Source organism: Natator depressus, chromosome 13, assembly GCF_965152275.1.
Source record: "Natator depressus isolate rNatDep1 chromosome 13, rNatDep2.hap1, whole genome shotgun sequence".
NCBI classification, from domain to species: domain Eukaryota; kingdom Metazoa; phylum Chordata; order Testudines; family Cheloniidae; genus Natator; species Natator depressus.
In genome coordinates, this window is record NC_134246.1 from 4083419 (window position 1) to 4102346 (window position 18928).

The 18928-nt window shown below is 44.4% G+C and overlaps 1 protein-coding gene across 6 annotated transcripts in view; it reads left to right on the forward strand.

Annotated features, from left to right (window-relative positions):
- RTEL1 (regulator of telomere elongation helicase 1) overlaps nucleotides 1–18928 on the forward strand; it is a 119761-nt gene that overhangs the window by 85292 nt on the left and 15541 nt on the right. For all 6 annotated transcript variants that reach the window (XM_074970368.1, XM_074970370.1, XM_074970365.1 and 3 more), the window contains 4 exons: nucleotides 2836–2931; nucleotides 9766–9976; nucleotides 13142–13279; nucleotides 13857–13973. In XM_074970368.1, coding sequence (XP_074826469.1) covers nucleotides 2836–2931; nucleotides 9766–9976; nucleotides 13142–13279; nucleotides 13857–13973 — 562 coding nt within the window. The remainder of the gene's footprint in view (nucleotides 1–2835; nucleotides 2932–9765; nucleotides 9977–13141; nucleotides 13280–13856; nucleotides 13974–18928) is intronic.

Here is an 18928-nt window from a genome sequence, read left to right on the forward strand (position 1 = left end):
TCATCACCCTGGTGCAGGAGGGCACCTCAGTGGCCCGCTGCGCCCTGCAGATGGCGTGGGATGCGGTGGACTTGGCAGCCAGGATGGTGTCATCCGCAGTGGTGATGAGGCACAGCTCCTGGCTTCAAACCGCTGGGCTTTCCCAGGAGATGCAGACCTCCATTCAGGACCTTCCTTTTGATGGGAGCGGTCCGTTTTCCGATTAAACGGATGCGAGGCTGCACGGGATGAAGGACACCAAAGCCACCCTCTGTTCGCTGGGCATCCAGACACCACAGTCTGCATGTAAGCCGTTCCAGCTGTCCCCGACACCAAGGTCGTGGCAACCTCATTCCGGACCTGTCAGGAGAAGGGACAGGGACACTACATTTGGTCATTGCTGCCTTTCTGCCTCCTACTCACCTGCGCATCCTAGCCAGGCTAAACATTTGGCAGGGCAGAAGCGCCCATTTTGATGGCACGATTGAGAGCGACGCCCCAGCCAATTCCTCGGATCCACTGCTGCCTTTCCTCAACCGCCTTTTTCCCTACCTCTCAGCCTGGTTGCGGGTTACGTTGGAGCATTGGGTCCTGGACATAATAGCTATACCCTGCAATTTTTGCCCCATCTTCCCCGCCTCCCCCTCCCACTTCCCCATCCCTCTTCAGGGACCCTTCTGACGAGCAACTCCTCATTCAGGAGGTTGACAGCCTTCTGCGTCTGGGGGCTATGGAGGAGGTTCCTTGGAACATGAAAGGAAAGGGGTTTTACTCCTGGTACTTCCTAATCCCAAAAGTGAAATGGGGCCTCAGACCCATCCTGGATCTGTGCCGTCTCAACAAGTCTCTCAAGAAGTTAGTTTCGCATGGTCTCCCTGACCTCTGTCATCCCTTCCCTGGATCCAGGAAACTGGTACGCCGCTCTTGACTTGAAAGATGCTTATTTCCATATTTCTATATTTCCAAGGCACAGGCACTTCCTCTGTTTTATGGTAGGAAGGCGCCATTTCCAATTCACGGCGCTACCCTTTGGCCTCTCTTCGGCCCCGCGGGTGTTCATGAAGTGCATGGCGCTGGTGGCCGCTTACCTTAGGCATCCCCATATCTACTCTAGCGACACCATCATAGGACCCAGCCACACCGTCAGGGGCTCATTCACCTGCACATCTACTAATGTGATATATTCCATCATGTGCCAGCAATGCCCCTCTACCATGTACATTGGCCAAACCGGACAGTCTCTACGCAGAAGGATAAATGGACACAAATTAGACATCAGGAATGGTAACATACAAAAGCCAGTAGGAGAACACTTCGGTCTCCCTGGGTGTTCAATAACAGATTTAAAAGTAGCCATTCTTCAACCAAAAAAACTTCAAAAACAGACTTAAAAGAGAAACTGCAGAGCTACAATTAATTTGCAAACTTAACACCGTCAGTTTGGGCTTGAATAGGGACTGGGAGTGGCTGGCTCACTACAAAAGCAATTTTTCCTCTCTTGGTATTGACACCTCCTCATCAGTTATTGGGAGTGGACCACATCCACCCTGATTGAATTGGCCTTCAACATCGGTTCTCCACTTGTAAGGTAACGCCCTTCTCTTCATGTGCCAATATATATTTATGCCTGTATCTATAATTTTCACTCCATGCATCTGAAGAAGTGGGTTTTTTACTCACGAAAGCTTATGCCCGAATAAATCTGTTAGTCTTTAAGGTGCCACCGGACTCCTCATTGTTTTTGTTTTTACCGCTGTGTTACCTAATCCTGCTCTGACTGACTTTGAAAGGTAAAGTTTCTGCATAACTGCATTAGGTTTTTACTCTTAACATGCTAGGCAGTGTCCTGGTCTGATTTATCTGTTGAAAGGAGGGAACTCAGAGTGGGGGGGGAAAATCAGAATAATATTTTTTAACATGTAAATCAACGTTTGATTTTAAAAAAAAGCCTTATTTGAATTTTCAACCATCTGTCTCAAGATTCAGTTTATAATAAACTATTGTCTTCTGAATAAATAAATTCAAAAAGTTGAAAAGGATCAATATATTAAGAATTACATATGCTTACAGTTTTCATCATAGTAGATTCATGATCCTGTACTCTACAGTCTGCTTTATGAAACGCTGGAAATACAACTGGCTAAAGACTCTTCATAGCCTGGATTAAGGCATGACTTGCTGGTATTCTTTAAAACTCAAGGCCAGATTTACCCTTATAACCTTTGCGGACACAGAATAGTCCTTGGGAGGGAAAGAAAGCTAAACCATTAAGGAAGAGCACAGTTTCTCTTGATGTAAACTTTTGCAGTTCTCTGTCAGCCAGTTGTCCAGTTCTCTCTCTGCATTGTAAAAGATGTCCATATAGGGAATATTTTGAATTAGTTTTACATACGATGGTCATTTCAAAATAAAAAATAAGATTGCGTGGCAGAAAACAATCTCCACAGGTTAGGTTTATTTTCTAATTTGTGTTTCTTTGATATGAGGATCTCTGGAGGAAGTACGAAGGAACAAAAGAGTGGCCTCTGCCTCACTCGCTCACTGTAATGCCAACATAATTTTCTAGTTAGGACCATTCCACACATTCAAATGAATGTGTTCTTCCTCTCTGAACTGCCCCATATCTTGTCTTTGTTCTTCTGCTTCATTCCCTGTTTTCTGAATCATCCAGTAGGTGAGTGCTCTTCCAGAAACTGAAATTCATCCAATGCTCCATTGACACAGTTTGTCATGGTTTGCTTTGTCTCCTTGGAGTCATGTCACTGTGCGGGATTAACTACCTTTATTACAGAAAATGACAAGAAGAGGAAGGGGGGAAACAAAATAAACTAAAGCCTTTTAATATTGTCTTTACAGGCAAAACGTTTATCAACGCTCTCGCTTCAGTACGAGAAGAGGTTAACAGATGAGCAGAAAGGAGGAAGAAAGAAAATAAGAATAGTCAACAATGTGGTATGTGTTTGTGTTGAACAGTTTATATGAGAGTAGAATCTGAGATAAAAAGGCTGGGATTGTTTATATGTTTTATAGGCGGTGCAAGTAGCAATGCCTGTAGTTAAAGTTGCCCAAAAGTTTCCAGTGTAAGACTCTGTTTCCAATTTCTTATAACTTGGCCAATATTAAACCTAAAAATTTCCAAGATGAGTGTCTGACTCAGATTGAATTTTTGGGATAATTTTCAGCTACAATAGGCCACCCATTTCCAAGAATTAGGTTAGGGGAAAATAAGTTGATTTGCCCATGTAAAAAAAAAAAATCTTACAATCATTGAAGAAGAAAGCTCTAGCACCTCCAGGCTTTGGAGCACGGACTTGAAATTTGGCGGGGATGTCACCCTAGTGTTGGAGATGTGCCTTTTCCATCCCTAGGAAAATATGTCCAAATTTGGACAAGTTATAAGCGTCTGAAAAGTCGGAGTTTGCACAAGTTCAGTAAAGGTTTGTTAGTTTGTCAGCTAAATTTTCTGAAGATTCTGTCTGCACTGAGCATTCTCGTAGATTCTAAAGCCAATAATGACCATTGTGATCATCTTCCTGTGTAGCATTGGCCATAGCATTTCACCAAAATAATTCCTGGAGCTGATGCTTTAGAAAAATATCCAATCTTGATTTAAAAATGGTCAGTGATGGAGAATTCACCACGACCCCTGGTAAATTGTTCCCATAGCTAATTATTCTCAGTTAAAAATTTATGCCTTATTTCCTGTCTGAATTTGTCTAACTTCAACTTCCAGCCACTGGATCATGTTATACCTTTTTCTGCTAAATTGAAGAGCCCTTTATTAAATATTTGTTCCTACGGCTGTCGATTAATTGCAGTTAACTCATGTGATTAACTTTAAAAAAAATTAATCGCACTGTTAAACAATAGAATACCAACTGAAATTAAATATTTTGGATGTTTTTCTACATTTGCAAATATATTTATTTCAATTACAACACAATACAAAGTGTACAGTGCTCACTTTATATTATTATTTTTTATTACAAATATTTACACTGTAAAAATGATAAATAAAAACCAGTATTTTTCAAATCACTTCATACAAGTACTGTAGTGCAATCTCTTTATTGTGGAAGTGTAACTTACAATTTTTTTGTTACATAACTGCACTCAAAAACAAAACAAATGTAAAACTTTAGAGACTAAAAGTCCACTCAGTCCTACTTCTTGTTCAGCCAATCTCTATGACAAACAAGTTTGTTTACATTTACGGGAGATACTGCTGCCTGCTTCTTATTTACGTCACCTGAAAGTGAGAACAGGCATTCGCATGGCACTTTTGTAGACGGTGTTGCATGGTATTTACATGCCAGATATGCTAAATATTCATATGCCCCTTCATGCTTTGGTCACCATTCCAGAGGACATGCTTCCATGCTGATGAGGCTCGTTAAAAAAATAATGCGTTAATTAAATTTGTGACTGAACTCCCTGGGGGAGAATTGTATGTCTCCTGTTCTGTTTTACCCACATTCTGCCATATATTTCATGTTATAGCAGTCTGATGATGACCCAGCACATGTTCGTTTAAAGAACACTTTCACAGCAGATTTGACAAAACACAAAGAAGGTACCAATGTGAGATTTCTAAAAATAGCTACAGCACTCGACCCAAGGTTTAAGAATCTGAAGTGCTGTCCAAAATCTGACAAGGATGAGGTGTGGAACATGCTTTCAGAAGTCTTAAAAGAGCAATGCTCAAATGCAGAAACTACAGAACCCGAACCACAAAAAAAGAAAATCAACCTTCTGTTGGTGGCCTCTGCCTCAGATGATGAAAATGAACATGTATCAGTCCGCTCTGCTTTGGATCGTTGTCGAGCAGAACCCATCATCAGCATGGACATGTCCTCTGGAATGGTGGTTGAAGCATGAAGGGACATATGAATCTTTAGCTTAGGCTCTAAAGTTTTACATTGTTCTATTTTTGAATGCAGTTATTTTTTTGTACATAATTCTACATTTGTACGTTCAACTTTCATGATAAAGAGATTGCACTACAGTACTTTTATTAGGTGAATTGAAAAATACTATTTCTTTTGTTTTTTACAGTGCAAACATTTGTAATAAAAAATAAATATAAATTGAGCACTGTACACGTTGTATTCTGTTGTAATTGAAATCAATATATTTGAAAAAGTAGAAAACATCCACAAATATTTACATGAATGGTATTCTGTTGTTCTTTAACAGCATGATTAATTGTGCGATTAATCATGATTAATTTTTTTAATCATTTGACAGCCCTGTTTGTTCCCCATGTAGATACTTATAGACTGTAATCGAGTGACCCCATAATCTTTTCTTTAAGATAAATGGATTAAACTTCTTCTATCACGGTAGGCATGTTTTCTAATCCTTTAATCATTCTCATGTCTCTTCTTTAAATCCTCTCCAATTTATCAACATCATAAGAACAGCCATACTGGGTCAAATCAATGGTCCATCTAGTCCAGTATCCTGTGTTCCGACAGTGGCCACTGCCAGGAGCCCCAGAGGGAATGAACAGAACAGGGAATCATCAAGGGATCCATCCCCTGTCGCCCATTCCCAGCTTCTGGCAAACAGAGGCTAGGGACACCATTCCTAAATTGTGGGCACCAGCACTGGACACAGGATTCTAGCAGTGGTCACACCAGTGCCAAATAGGTGAAATAACTTCTCTACTTCTACTCGAGATTCCCGTTTATGTATCCAAGGGTCACATTAGCCCTTTTGGCCACTGCATCATGCTGGGAGCTCATGTTCAGCTGATTAGCCACCATGACCCCCACATCTTTTTTTAGTCACTGTTTCCCATGATAGTGTCCCCCATCTTGTAAATATGACCTACATTCTTTGTTCTCTACAAACAATCATTCATCCCTACATTCATTTCTCTCCAGATGTACACATCTACATTTAGCCATATTAAAATGGTTCCAGCTCCTCACAGATTCTGTGTGCTGATCAGATGGTGTATCCACCTTCCCCCCCAGAGCAACTGTAGCGCAGGGCAGCAGAGACTGAGCGGGACTTTCCCTGCAGCTGCTCCTAGCAGGGACTCTTTGTCGTGCAAGGCATAGGAACTAAGATGTCTCTCTTTAGTTCTCAGTGTTGCTTCCCTACTGACACCCCGGCGGAAACAGCTTGACTCGAAGATGCAGAGTAGTGAAGAACAGAGGGACAAGTGGGAAGAGATGCAGAGCTGGGGACAAGGGCAGAAGCCTGGGTGGAAGGGAGTTAGGAGCGGGAGCCCCAGGAGAGGTGAGGAAAAAGGCAGGAGCCAGGATGAGGAATGATGAGAGCAGACGGGGAAGGGGGAAAGAGAGGGGAGCAGGACTGAAAGAACAGGAGCTGAGTGTGTGGGGAAGTATAGGAGCAAGGTTGTCGACACCCAGGAGCTGCGGGAAAGGAAGTAGCATCGAGGTACAGAGGCAGTTGCTGGGGAAGGGTGAATAGGAGAAGAGGAGGACAGGGAAAGGCTGAGGGGATCGGGGCAGAAGGGTTTCTAATCTCTAGAGCACAATCCCCTACCAGACCTGGAACTGAACCCATTATTTCTGAGATTCATCATTCCTTTGCTGTCTGGCAAAGTATGTGTCTCCTTCCCCCTCCAGAGGCATGTCCACCAAAGCTAAAGTTATTAGCCACCTTCTGCTACTAGTTATTTCAATTAGCTTGAGTGGTAGAGGACTGTGTTATGGGTCTAAAGATCCTAACCCTACTGATGACTCATGTGAGAGTCAATATGGTTCCATATGGTGGAATTTTTGGTTTTGTTTTTTCAATTTTTAAGTTTAAAAAACCAGGAAATTACATTTAAAAGCCACATTAAATGAACATTAAGGTTCCAAAGTCAAGCAATCAGCTGGTAGGGAATGCCCACATTGAGGTTGCTTGTGAAATCTGAATTAGACCCTCTTGCGAGATGCTTTATATTGTACAGTCTTTAATTACATGCTTACGTACTATTTTTTCCACAGGATTCCTACCTCATTTAGTGCACAGGGATTGACAGTGGTCTGGGAATGAATCAGGGTTGTGTAGTGAAGGTGGGTGACTGTAGGACCTCTACCTCATTTGTGCAGACATTTGAAAGGGTGTGTGGTGAATGAGGCAGCCATCACGTAACTAAAGATTGTGTTATAATGCATATTCAGGTGGGGGGGGCCTGAATTGATGGTACTGCAGTGCCATCGACACCTAACTTTCTCTCCTCCTTATCAAGTGTAGACAATACTGGGCTCAGTTGAGGATGGGCTGAGATAATTAATGTCAGTAGAAAGGGTGAAGTATTTTGAGGCTCTTCCTGGAGCTTCGAATGCCCATTTAGTAGAGACCATCGTCTCGCCCATTTCAGGATGGCAGGCAACCTCACAGTTCTTTTGCACTGCTCATGGAGGCTCAGATGTCAGCCATGACCAGCCAAGACTGGCAGAGAGATTGCATGCTAGTTTCACAGATGTAGGCTTAGCCACAGTGAGCCATGCTTTTGTCACCTCAGGGCTGAGCTATTGCAGTGCACTCTGAAGATGACTCAAGAAACTACAGTAGGTTCATCATGCAGCTGTCTGCCTGCAAGGTAAAACAAACTGATATGAGCACTATACACAGACTAGGTATATTTCTGGAGCGTTTCAAGATACCGATGTTTATCTTCAAAGCCTGAAATGGATTAGGAACTAACTGTTGAAATGACCACCTGTCGCTCCACATCCCACCATAGCAGTTGAGCTTAGAGATGCTGAGCCTGACAGAATCCAGGCTCCAACAGGAATGGAAGCAGGTTGCTTTCAGCAGAGGGCCCTCAGCGGTGGAATTCATTGCTACCTAGATTACGATGAGTCAGTCTTGTAGCCCTCAAGGTGTGATTCAAGACTCATCTCTTTTGGCAAACCTTCTCCTAAGAATAGAGTTGTGCAATGGACCTGGCTGCCTGCCTGCCCTGGAAAGCAATCCACCCAGAGTTCAGTTCCTCTAAAGCACTCACCAGTAATCTGTGAGGAACGGGATTAGAGTTTGTTCCTCTTCCTTGAGGGAGGGAACAGGTGAACATCTAAATTTATGTGAATGACCCCAGATGTTACAGGGATGAGTGTCTTAGGAGCATATATAATAAGAGTCTGGGAAATTGTTGCATACACAGGTATTGGAATTCCCCAAGAAGTCACCATTTGTTGCCCTAAGGGATATACCCATGGGGAAAGGCTTATGAGGAAGGGGTATATTAAAATATACTGCAGGCATTCTGTTTTGATTTATGAGCACACTATGATTCAGACCCAATTAACACAGCTGCTGTCATAGAATAACTAGGGGACTGCCAACAGAAATATAAGTTATATCCTTAGGAAAATCCCTACTGTGTTCCGCTGTACAAGCCTGTCTCCTGAAATTCCTGCTTCCATTCTGGAGTTACAGTGGCCAAGCATTAAACCAGGGGTGGGCAAACTTTTTGGCCTGAGGGCCACATCTGGGAATAGAAATTGTATGGCGGGCCATGAATGCTCACAAAATTGGGGTTGGAGTGCGGGGAGGGCGGGGGTGAGGGCTCAGGGGTGGGGCCAGAAATGAGGAGTTCAGGATGTGGAGGGAGATGGGGTGCGGGGGAGAGTGAGGGTTCCAGTTGGGGTGTGGGGGCTGGGGATGAGGTGTAGGAGGGTGCTCTGGGCTGGGATCGAGGGGTTTGGAGGGAGGGAGGGGGATCAGGGCTGGGGCTGGGGGTTCGGGTGCAGGGGCAGGCTCAGAGGTGCAAGCTCCGGATGGCGCTTATCTCAAGTGGCTCCCAGAAGCAGCAGCATGTCCCTTCTCTGGCTCCTACACGGAGGTGCAGCCAAGCGGCTCTGCATGCTGCCCCGTCCGCAGGCGCTGCCCCTGCAGCTTCCACTGGATGCAGTTCCCAGCCAATGGGAGCTGCGGAGGCGGCTCTTGCGGTGGGGGCAGTGTGCAGAGCGGAGTGCCCCGGCTGCCCCTACATGTAGGAGCTGGAGGGGGGCCATACTGCTGCTTCTGGGAGCCGCATGGAGCAGCCCCCGACCCTGCTCCTTGGCTGGAGCGCCGGAGGAGGGCAAGCCCCAGACCTCACTACCCAGCGGGAGCTTGAGGGTCAGATTTGGCTCGCGGGCCGTAGTTTGCCTATCCTTGCATTAAACCCTACCAGCAATGATAACCCATCTGGTGGAGAAGCACTGGGACAGGCAGGGAAGGATCATCTCAGTTTTCAGTGCGGGGCCTTTGGGAGAACTTCCTCTTCCAAAATAACTGTTTTTAGCTGGCTGGTTTGGGACATTTTTCAAATTCCCTGCTTTTCGTGATTGAGGAAATAAGTTTTACAATGCTAGATTCATCTCATTGCCTTGCTTGCGTGTGTGCGTGAGAATCCTAAAGTAACCAAGATGAGCTAAGTTCCATCTGTTTCACAGAACCCATGCTGTGCACACACAGAGGATGGCTAAATTCTTCCAGGGAGCTGTGAATTTCCAGCAGATGGACACAACTGGGTTTGTGTTCCCTTCTGCAGCACTGAAACTTGTTTATCAGGAGATGGTGCATTGGTAATGCACGTTTCTGAGCAACTACCATTGCTTATAATGGAGTTAACAGGATGTTAGTCACTAAGAAGCACTGCATTATGTTCTGTGCTGTGTAGTTAACTCATGTCAACTTTATTGATGATGACCGTTCTGCACCTACTTGAGGTGCTGTATGTTGAAACAAAGTTCCTGGGTTTACTTCTTCCCATTTCAATTAATCTCTCCAATGCATCCCATTTACCGAAAAACTTTGGTGTCCTCTTTGCAGCAAGCTGACAAAGTAGCAGACCCTGCTGAGCCAAAGAAGACCAGGGCCACATTGTTCATTGCAACAGTAAAGGAAGCCCTGAGCCAGTTACACTATGATCTCTTCTCAAAGGCTCTGCAGCAATACAAGAGGACCGATGACTTCAAAGCCATGTTATCGCAAATGAGCTCTCTTTTCATGGAGGACCAGAAAAAGCATATCCTGCTGCGAGGTATGGTGGTCTCCCTGAATGTATCCTATGGGACACAGGTATTTTTCTTGGGATCTTGTCCCAAAGCAAGCACTTCTATGTGAAATACAATGCAGAAAAATTCATTAATAATTCTTAGCATTTTTATAGGGCTTTACATTTTCAACGCGCTGTACAAACATTAGTCCACCTAGCCATTACAAGTTAGCTTATATATTAAAACAGGCCTTCTGGTTACATGAAATAAAACAAACAGTTTACATTGTTAGGGAATTTATGCTTTTCATGCACAGCTAATACATGTATAGACTTTGATATCGATAGGAAATATTATCTTAATCCAGATCTACCGTGGGACTAAGACTGTGTGATTGTGAGAAATTGATTGTGTGCATTGGGGTGGTTTGATGTTAGAACTGAAAGTGACATTACTTTAGAGCTGTGGAGACTGTCTTGTTGGGTAATGATGGTGATTGGGATGTGTAAAGCATGTCACTATGAGGTTAGCATGGATAGTAATTTTGGTTTAACAGATGTTTTTCTTGATTTTTGATGATTGTGTTGATAGGAAGTGGACCTGAGCTACCTTAATTCTACGCTGAAGTTTTTCGTGTTAGAATTTCCATGTTTTTTTACTGATCTTATTTAACAGCTTTTAAAACAGGAATGGGAGGGGACTGGCTGGTTGGGTAGTGGGTAAATGATATGGGCAGCTACTGTGGAAAGGGAGCTGGAAAGGAAGGCTGGTGAGCTGACCAGCATGGCTCACTGCTGAATACCTATCAATTCTGTACTGGCATTTGTTTTAATATGTCATACATTATAATAGCATCATAATACACCTGCAGCATAGCACAAGGCTGAAGCCCATGAGTCCTGGCAGCCCATGAGAAATTATGTTGTATTGTTCTAGAACATGCCTTGGATTGTTGTTAATGTCTCAGAATGAGAGTTGGTATCAATGTATTTTTAAGCATTATGAAACTTTGATTTCTTAGCCGTTGCTGTGAATAAGAGAAGTTACTGTTTTAGGTCAATTGAAAGCAAGAATTAGTGGTTTTGAAGGAATGTGTGACTGAGATGATGAGAGGCAGAATCTGCTCTGGGAAGACGCAATAGAGGTCTTCTGTGGAATTTTTTTAAATTCCAGTGCTTTACATTTGAGTTGATGATGTTCATATCTTCCTCATATGCTCTAGCGAGTTATTTGTTTTTGTGGTTCTTTTTCCTTTGGACAAAATATTTTTTTAAATCCAAAACACTTATCAGCTGATTCTGACTCTGTTGCTGTCACTTACACTTGCTTTTCTCCAAAACGCAATAACCTTTTCAAGCACAATAAGAATAGTCAGTGTTACAGTAAATCTCAGGTTTTTCAACTTTTGATTTCCTAACTAATAGTTCATTCATGTCCCCCACACTTCACTGTTTTTTAAATCAGAAATAGGGGAACAGATGACTGGTCTAAGGGAGTCTCCAGCCTGTGCTCTTTTACTTTTCTAACATCATGATTAGTCAGGGAAGCAATTGAGGACACAGGACTATGAGTGGGGAAACCTGGGTTTTATTCCCTGGTCTGCTGATGACTTGCTGTATGATCATGGGCATGTGACTTAACCATTCTCTCTGCCTTAGGGCTTGTACACTATATAAAATTAAGTCGACATACAGTCACAGCAGTAATTAAAACGATAGTTCATGTCTGTACTTGCTCCTTATGTCAGCAGTGCACATCCTCACCAGGAGGGTTTACACCAACTGAAGTGGGGCATTGTGGGACACTGACAGCTGGAGCCCAGCAGCCCAGAGGCTGACAGCCTCAGCTGTAGGCACGGAGATCACAGCTGCGACCACTACCCCAACAGCCCAAGTGGTCAGCCTGGTGTGGGCTCACAGCTGTTAGCCCCCCGCCCCCTTGCTGGCAGCCCCAGCTGTGATCCCAAGGGGGGCTCAATTTCACAGCAGGGAGCTTACCAGCAGTGAAATTGACATTCTTGTCAGTTTCACGGCTGTTGTTGTTTCCCATTTCTGCTCTGGGTCCTGCTGTCAGCCTGAAGGGGGATCCTTTCCCCCCCAGTCCCTCACCAGGAGGTAGCCGCTGGGCTCTGGGCTGTCAGCACCAGGCGTCGGGAGGCAGAGCTCTTGCTGTGAGCCCCATTGCTGGGGCTGACAGCCGCGAGCCCTGTTGTTGTCTCTTCTTGAGGAATTGGGAGTGAGGGATGGAGGACAGCCCGAGCCCCCTGTCCCTGCTGCCTCCTCTTGTTGAGGGACTGAGAGCGGGAGAAGAGCCCAAATCTGGGCAGCAGCTAGGCTTGGGCTCTCCCTCCGCAATCTGTCACCAGGAAGCAGTAACAGCTCTAAGCCTGTGCCTTGCTGACAGCTCGGCCTGTCAGCTCCCGGGGTGGGATGGGGAGGGCTCCAGCTGTCAGCCCCCTTGGCTAACACAGACACTGTCGCCCTAGGTATGTCGACATAAGCACTGTGCTTCTCATGGAGGTGGATTTACTATGTCTATGTAAAAAGAAAAGGAGTACTTGTGGCACCTTAGAGACTAAGAAATTTATTTGAGCATAAGCTTCTGTGAGCTACAGCTCACTTCATGTCTATGTAGCTGGCCACTTAATTTGATAGAAGCAGCATTGTGGTGCAGCTGCCTTACGTCAACCTAACTCTGTAGTGTAGACTAAGCCATAGTTTCTTCACCTTTTTGTAAAGTGTTTTGAGCTCAAGAAGTGAGAAGTACTTTATAAGCACTTAGTAGTAATAGCTGCAGTAACAGAGTTTTTTCAGTGAGTCCATATCATTTTATAAATATGTGCAACTGTGACATAGGGTAAAATTTTCAAAAGCACCAAAGTCCCATTTTCAAAAGTGACTTAGGTATGAAAGAGCCTGCATTTCATTGAGAGTAAATGGACTTGGTCTCTTAAGTGCCTCAGTCACTTTTGAGAATGGAACTTAGGTGCTTTGTATGGCTCCAAAGCTTGTCTCTCTCGCCAACAGAAGTTGGTCCAATAAAAAATGTTACCTCACCCACCTTTTCTTTTAGGCTCCTAAATCAGATTGAAAATTTTACCTGGTGTCTGAACTGCAGGTCCTGCCAGCATCAGGTGTCTGTGGAATTTTGTGTGTGTTGGGATGTATAAACTGCATGTGTTAACTTCTTTCCTCTTTCTTTAATGAAAGAATTTTACCAGTTTGTTCGACCTCAGCATAAAAAGCAGTTTGATGAAGCATGCTGTAGTCTGACTGGAGTGGGCTGTGGCTACAAACCTGAGCACAGCCTCCTGCGGGAGGAGAGAGAGGTGTTGGCCAAGAAGGCAGGTGAGGCACATATAGCTGAGTGCTTTAATAGATGTTTTCCATCAGCTCAAAAGCATTGGTAATAAATCTGCATCAACTGATTTCCAGGACTGTGTAAGCTGTATCCCTCCATGAGATATAGAAGGTGGAAGTTAGAGTGTGTGTGTGTTGTTAACTTTTTTTTTAAACAGAAAGTTAATTAACCTGGAGGCTGAAACACAAATCCTGCCAATCTGGAGGGGGTTTGTTCTTCTTAGTATGAGACACTGCAAATAAGGCAATGCCTGCTGTGTGTGTGATGTTTTTCATTACAGTTAGATAAAATACACTTAGGGGGTTTGACTACGCCATCCTGAAACCCAGGAAAGCTTTGTGACTGCAGAAGGAGGGGATCATGGGGGTGGGGGGGTTGATAGTCATCCTCCTGGTCCTCTCTTCACCAAAAAAATGCACCTGGTGGTTTCCAGGTGCAGTACTTGAGGAGAGAGAGACTAGGAAATTCCAGGTTTCTGATCGTTCTATGAACAGCTTTCCACGTACCTTCCAAGCTCCCCAGCCCTCAGAAGTTCACTGTTCACTGACTAGTTTATTTTAATAGGGGAAAAGCAGTGTCTGCAGAAAACAGCATTCTCAGAGGGTTCATCCAGTCAGCTAAACTCCCAGCTACACCTGAACAAGGGAGGATCCCACCTGACCTCTGGGCTGAATAGAACAGGTACGCTTTCCATAAAGAAATAGCAGTGCAGATTCCCTGTTTGATTGTTTTCTTCCACTCCCCTGTTGTCTGTCAATATCCATCTGTGATTTCTTGTCTTACAGTTAGAATGTAAGCTGTCTGGGGGAGAAGCCATCTTTTTGTTCGGTTTGTACAGCACCTAGCACAAGGGGGCCTCGTGCATGATTGGGGCTCTTAAGTACTTTGGCAATACAAGCAAACAATAAGTTGTGTCGAGTGGAAATGGATTTTGAGGCCTCTAAAATATGCTAAGCACGTGATTTCAATCAAGTGTATGTGCCGGTATAACCACCTAAAGTCAGAAGTTTGAGTTAAGAGTGTGTCTTTGCACCTGATTTCCTCCAGGGTGGGAAACGTGATCTGAGCACAGGAACCGTTAACCTTCCAGCCACTCAGCAGCCCATCTGTTTTTCCAGGCTTTCAAGAAGAGAGCAATTTAGGAGGGGTGGGTTAAATGAAGCTGGTTAGGAAGGTGCCACTGACAGCCTGGCCAGAACAACACGAATGATGTGTTGTGATCACCACTCTCTCTGTGAGGGCTGATGGATCCAGGTGATGAAGGTTAGGAAGGAGAGGCTTAGGGGTATTCATATTTTGGTGGTGGTATTTTATTTGTAATGTATGTGTGTCCATGGGGTTCAGGGTGCACTCCAGACCAGTGAGAGGTTGTCACCCTTTACTCTGTAACCCTGCGGGCCTCACAGTGCCTTGGTACAGTAGCTCCCAGCCTGGGACGCTCACAGTCAGCAACAAGCATGCAGCTCACACGCTGAGTGTCTGTGTGCTCCCAGTCCCTGATTTTCCCAAAACTGTGTGCTCTACAATGTCCAGCCCTCTGCTGGACAGTTCAGAGAAATAATAAGGTTATTTTGTTTCTTAAAAAGACAAAAGCAGATCACAACTTATTAACTTAACTGGGGTAAATACACCCTTTCCTTCAAACACAGCACTGAGTTGGTTTATAATAAAAATAAAACACATTTATGGAGATAGTAAGTGGTGCCAATTAAAAGGAATAAAAGTAGAGATGGTTACAAGCAAGTAAAAGTGAAAACACACCTCTAAAAGTCTAAAACGTAATCTAGCGAGGTACAGACTTTGTTCAAGATGGTTTCTCTCAACGATCTTCCTTTTTCCCAGCCATGGCTGACTTTCCCTCAGACAGGACCTTTCACAGAAGTACAAGGTTCTGGCTTCCCTTGTCTTCCTAGGTGAAGGATCATTGCCTAAGCAGATTTCTCACCTATGTTCAGTTTTCAGAGACTTCAGAACCCCTCCCGCCCCTTGGTTGAAGGACCCATCTTTCTCAGCTTGCAAGAGCTTTGTTACCTTGTCTGTCTAGTGATGGGTGCAAAGGTGGCAGCTGCTTCAAGGAATGTCCCTGTGGGTGCTCCACTTAAGGTGAATCTGCACCTCTGCACTTGTAATCGGAGATTTTTAGCAGCAGTGCCTGGCTGGGTCTCACAAGCACTGTCCCCATCTTGCGCCGCCTCAGTCAGTTACATAGCGCTGTGTGACCAACTCTGCTCAGCTCCTTCTCTACTGCCCTCGGTTTGATGGCATACTTAGCAGCACTTCTGTGCTTTAGCTTTCCCTAGTTTTAACTTTACAATATTAATTGGTTGGTTATTAGTAGTTAATTAATATTAGTAGTTAGTTCATCGTTACTTACCCTTCCCTGTTTATTTTCTTTTTAAAAACCCACCTTTTTTTCTTATCGTAGGAATTTAAGTTTCAGTTGTTAGGACACCCCTTACTGTAGCATGGTTACCCTCCATCATGGGAGAAACCATACTTTGAGGGGCATGCCCAGCTTCCTGGGTTTTAAACATTGCCTCACTTGCGGCTCCTCACTCCCAGTCTCTGATGGGCACTCACAGTGTGTCTGCTGCCTTGGCAAGACACTTCAAAAGTGCGCCCACTGCCACAACTTGAAACCCTGTGCCAGGAAGGTGAGAGACTTACAGCTAAAACTTCTTGTGATGGAGAAGTTTTACGCTACACATCCAATCTGGGATCACAGACCCCTCCAGGGCAATGGTTTCCTACGGTCGCATCTGACAGAGGGTCTTCTCCACACTCTCCAGGGAAGGAGCATTCTGCCAAGAAGGCGGCAAAGAAGCGAGTTTTGACTTCCCCTCCTCGAGAATCTGCCAAAAAGCGGTGTTCCCTGACTTGATAGTTCCCATCGATACCAACCGCACGGAGACCTTCACCTCTGAGGTCGTGGAACCATCCGGTACCACGGGTATCTCACAAATAAAAGAACCTAGGCAGGCTGGCTCAGAAAAAGGCAGTAAGAGGAGACTTACAATCCTGACCTCGGTACCATCAGAGCTGCTCAAACATGGAACACCAAGCATCTTGACAACACTACAGACGATGGTACCACCTTCTGCTCTGCAGTACATAGCGCACGAAAGGCATCAGTACCACCACCAACACTTTCTCTGGAATCAGTGCTGTTAGTACTGCAACTGTTTCTCCGCCACAAAGATCTTCTGGTCTCCTCGCAACCAGAATCTCCACTCCTCGGTACCGAGCCATCTTACTGCACCACCCAGATCAGCTCCTCCTTTATCTAGTGATGAGGATGAAGGTGAAATCTACTCCTCCCATCATTCCTTGCCTATTCATGCAGCTACTAGACCAGGTCTACCAGAACACCATAAATATCATCCAGGACCTGTACCAGTCTTTAAGGAACAAGGCTGGTACAGGCACCCATGGATGCCACTACCCGTGCCATTTCTACCAGTGCAGCCTTAAGAACATAAGAACGGCCATACTGGGTCAGACCAAAGGTCCATCTAGCCCAGTATCCTGTCTTCCAACAGTTATCAATGCCAGGTGCCCCAGAGGGAATGAACAGAACAGGTAATCATCAAGTGACCCATCCCCTGTCTCCCATTCCCAGCTTCTGGCAAACAGAGGCTAGGACACCATCCCTGCCCAGTCTGACTAATAGCTACTGATGGACCTGTCCTCCAAGAATTTATCTTGTTCTTTTTTGAACCCTGTTATAGTCTTGGTCTTCACAACATCCCCTGGCAAAGACTTCCACAGGTTGACTGTGCGTTGTGTGAAGAAATACTTCCTTTTGTTTGTTTTTAAACCTGCTCCCTATTAATTTCATAGTTCTTGTGTTATGAGAAGGAGTAAATAACACTTCTTTATTTACTTTCTCCATATCAGTCATGATTTTATAGACCTCTATCATATCCCCCCTTAGTCCTCTCTTTTTCAAGTCGAAAAGTCCCAGTCTTATTTATCTCTCCTCAAACGGAAACTATTCATACCCCTAATAATTTTTGCTGGCCTTTTCTGAACCTATTCTAATTCCAATATATCTCTTTTGAGAGGGGGCAACAACATCGGCGCACAGTATTCAAGATGTGGGCATATCATGGATTTATATGGAGGCAATATGATATTTTTTGTCTTATTATCTATCCCTTTCTTAATGATTCCCAACATTCTGTTCCCTTTTTTGACTGCCACTGCACATTGAGCGGATGTTTTCAGAGAACTATCCACAATGACTCCAAGATCTCTTTCTTGAGTGGTAACAGCTAATTTAGACCCCATCATTTTATATATATATCGTTGGGATTATGTTTTCCAGTGTGCATTACTTTGCGTTTATCAACATTGAATTTCATCTGCTGTTTTGTTGCCTGGTCACCCAGTTTTGAGAGACCCTTTTGTAGCTCTTTGCAGTCTGCCTGGGACTTAGCTATCTTGAGTAGTTTTGTATCATCTGCAAATTTTGCCACCTCACTGTTTACCCCTTTTTCCAGATCATTTATGAATATGTTGAATAGGACTAGGCCCAGTACAGACCCATGGGGGACACCACTATTTACCTCTCTACATTCTGAAAACTGACCATTTATTCTTTCCCTTTGTTTCCTATCTTTTAGCCAGTTACCAATCCATGAGAGGACCTTCCCTCTTATCCCATGACAGTTTACTTTGCTTAAGAGGCTTTGGTGAGGGACCTTGTCAAAGGCTTTCTGAAAATCTAAGTACACTATATCCACTGGATCCCCCCTGTCCACATGCTTGTTGAACCCCTCAAGGAATTCTTCTTTTTTGTTTGGCCACGGTGACTCTTTTTTGTTTCTCTTACTATGTTTTTAAATTTGGGGTATACGTTTAAGTTGAGCCTCTGTTATGGTGTCTTTAAAAAGTTTCCATGCCGCTTGCAGAGATTTCACTTTTGGTGGCAGAGGCTGTGAAACAAAGGGGCAGACAACATCACTCCAGAACCACCCCGTATGATGGACTGGAAGAGCTTAGACTTTTTGGACATAAGGCCTACTCGTCAGCAACCCTACAATTTGGGATTACCAATTCTGAAGCGTTGATGGCCAAATATATTTACACTAATTATTCAAAAATATCTGAACTTATTTATTTTCTACCCAAGGACAAAAAAGAGCAATTCGAAGTAACCATCTCGGAAGGCCACCTTCTTGCTCGAACTGCCTTAGAGGCCTCACTGGACTCGGCAGACACGGTGGCACGTTCCATTGTCACATCCATGATCATGCAACAAGCTTCCTGGCACCACCTCACTGGGTTCCCCAAAGTGGTACGACATGCCATCGAGGATTTTCCATTCCCGAAGCTGTTTGCATCCAAGACAGATGAGTCACTTCATATGTGAAAGGACTCCTGGGGTACCCTCAGATCCTTGGGCATTTATATACCTTCCCAAAATTTAAAACAAGAGAAGTATTACCCTGCGCAAAGAACAAGATTCACGCCCTACTCCCAACTTCAGAGTCAGTATGGCCCACAGAGGCGGAGACCACTCCCTTCTGAGCCCTCTGTGTCTCAACAACCTCTCTCCAAACAACAGGGGTTGAGGGTTTGGTCGAGGACCCAAGATACCTCCCACATTTTCAAGTGTTGGAACCGTCCACCAC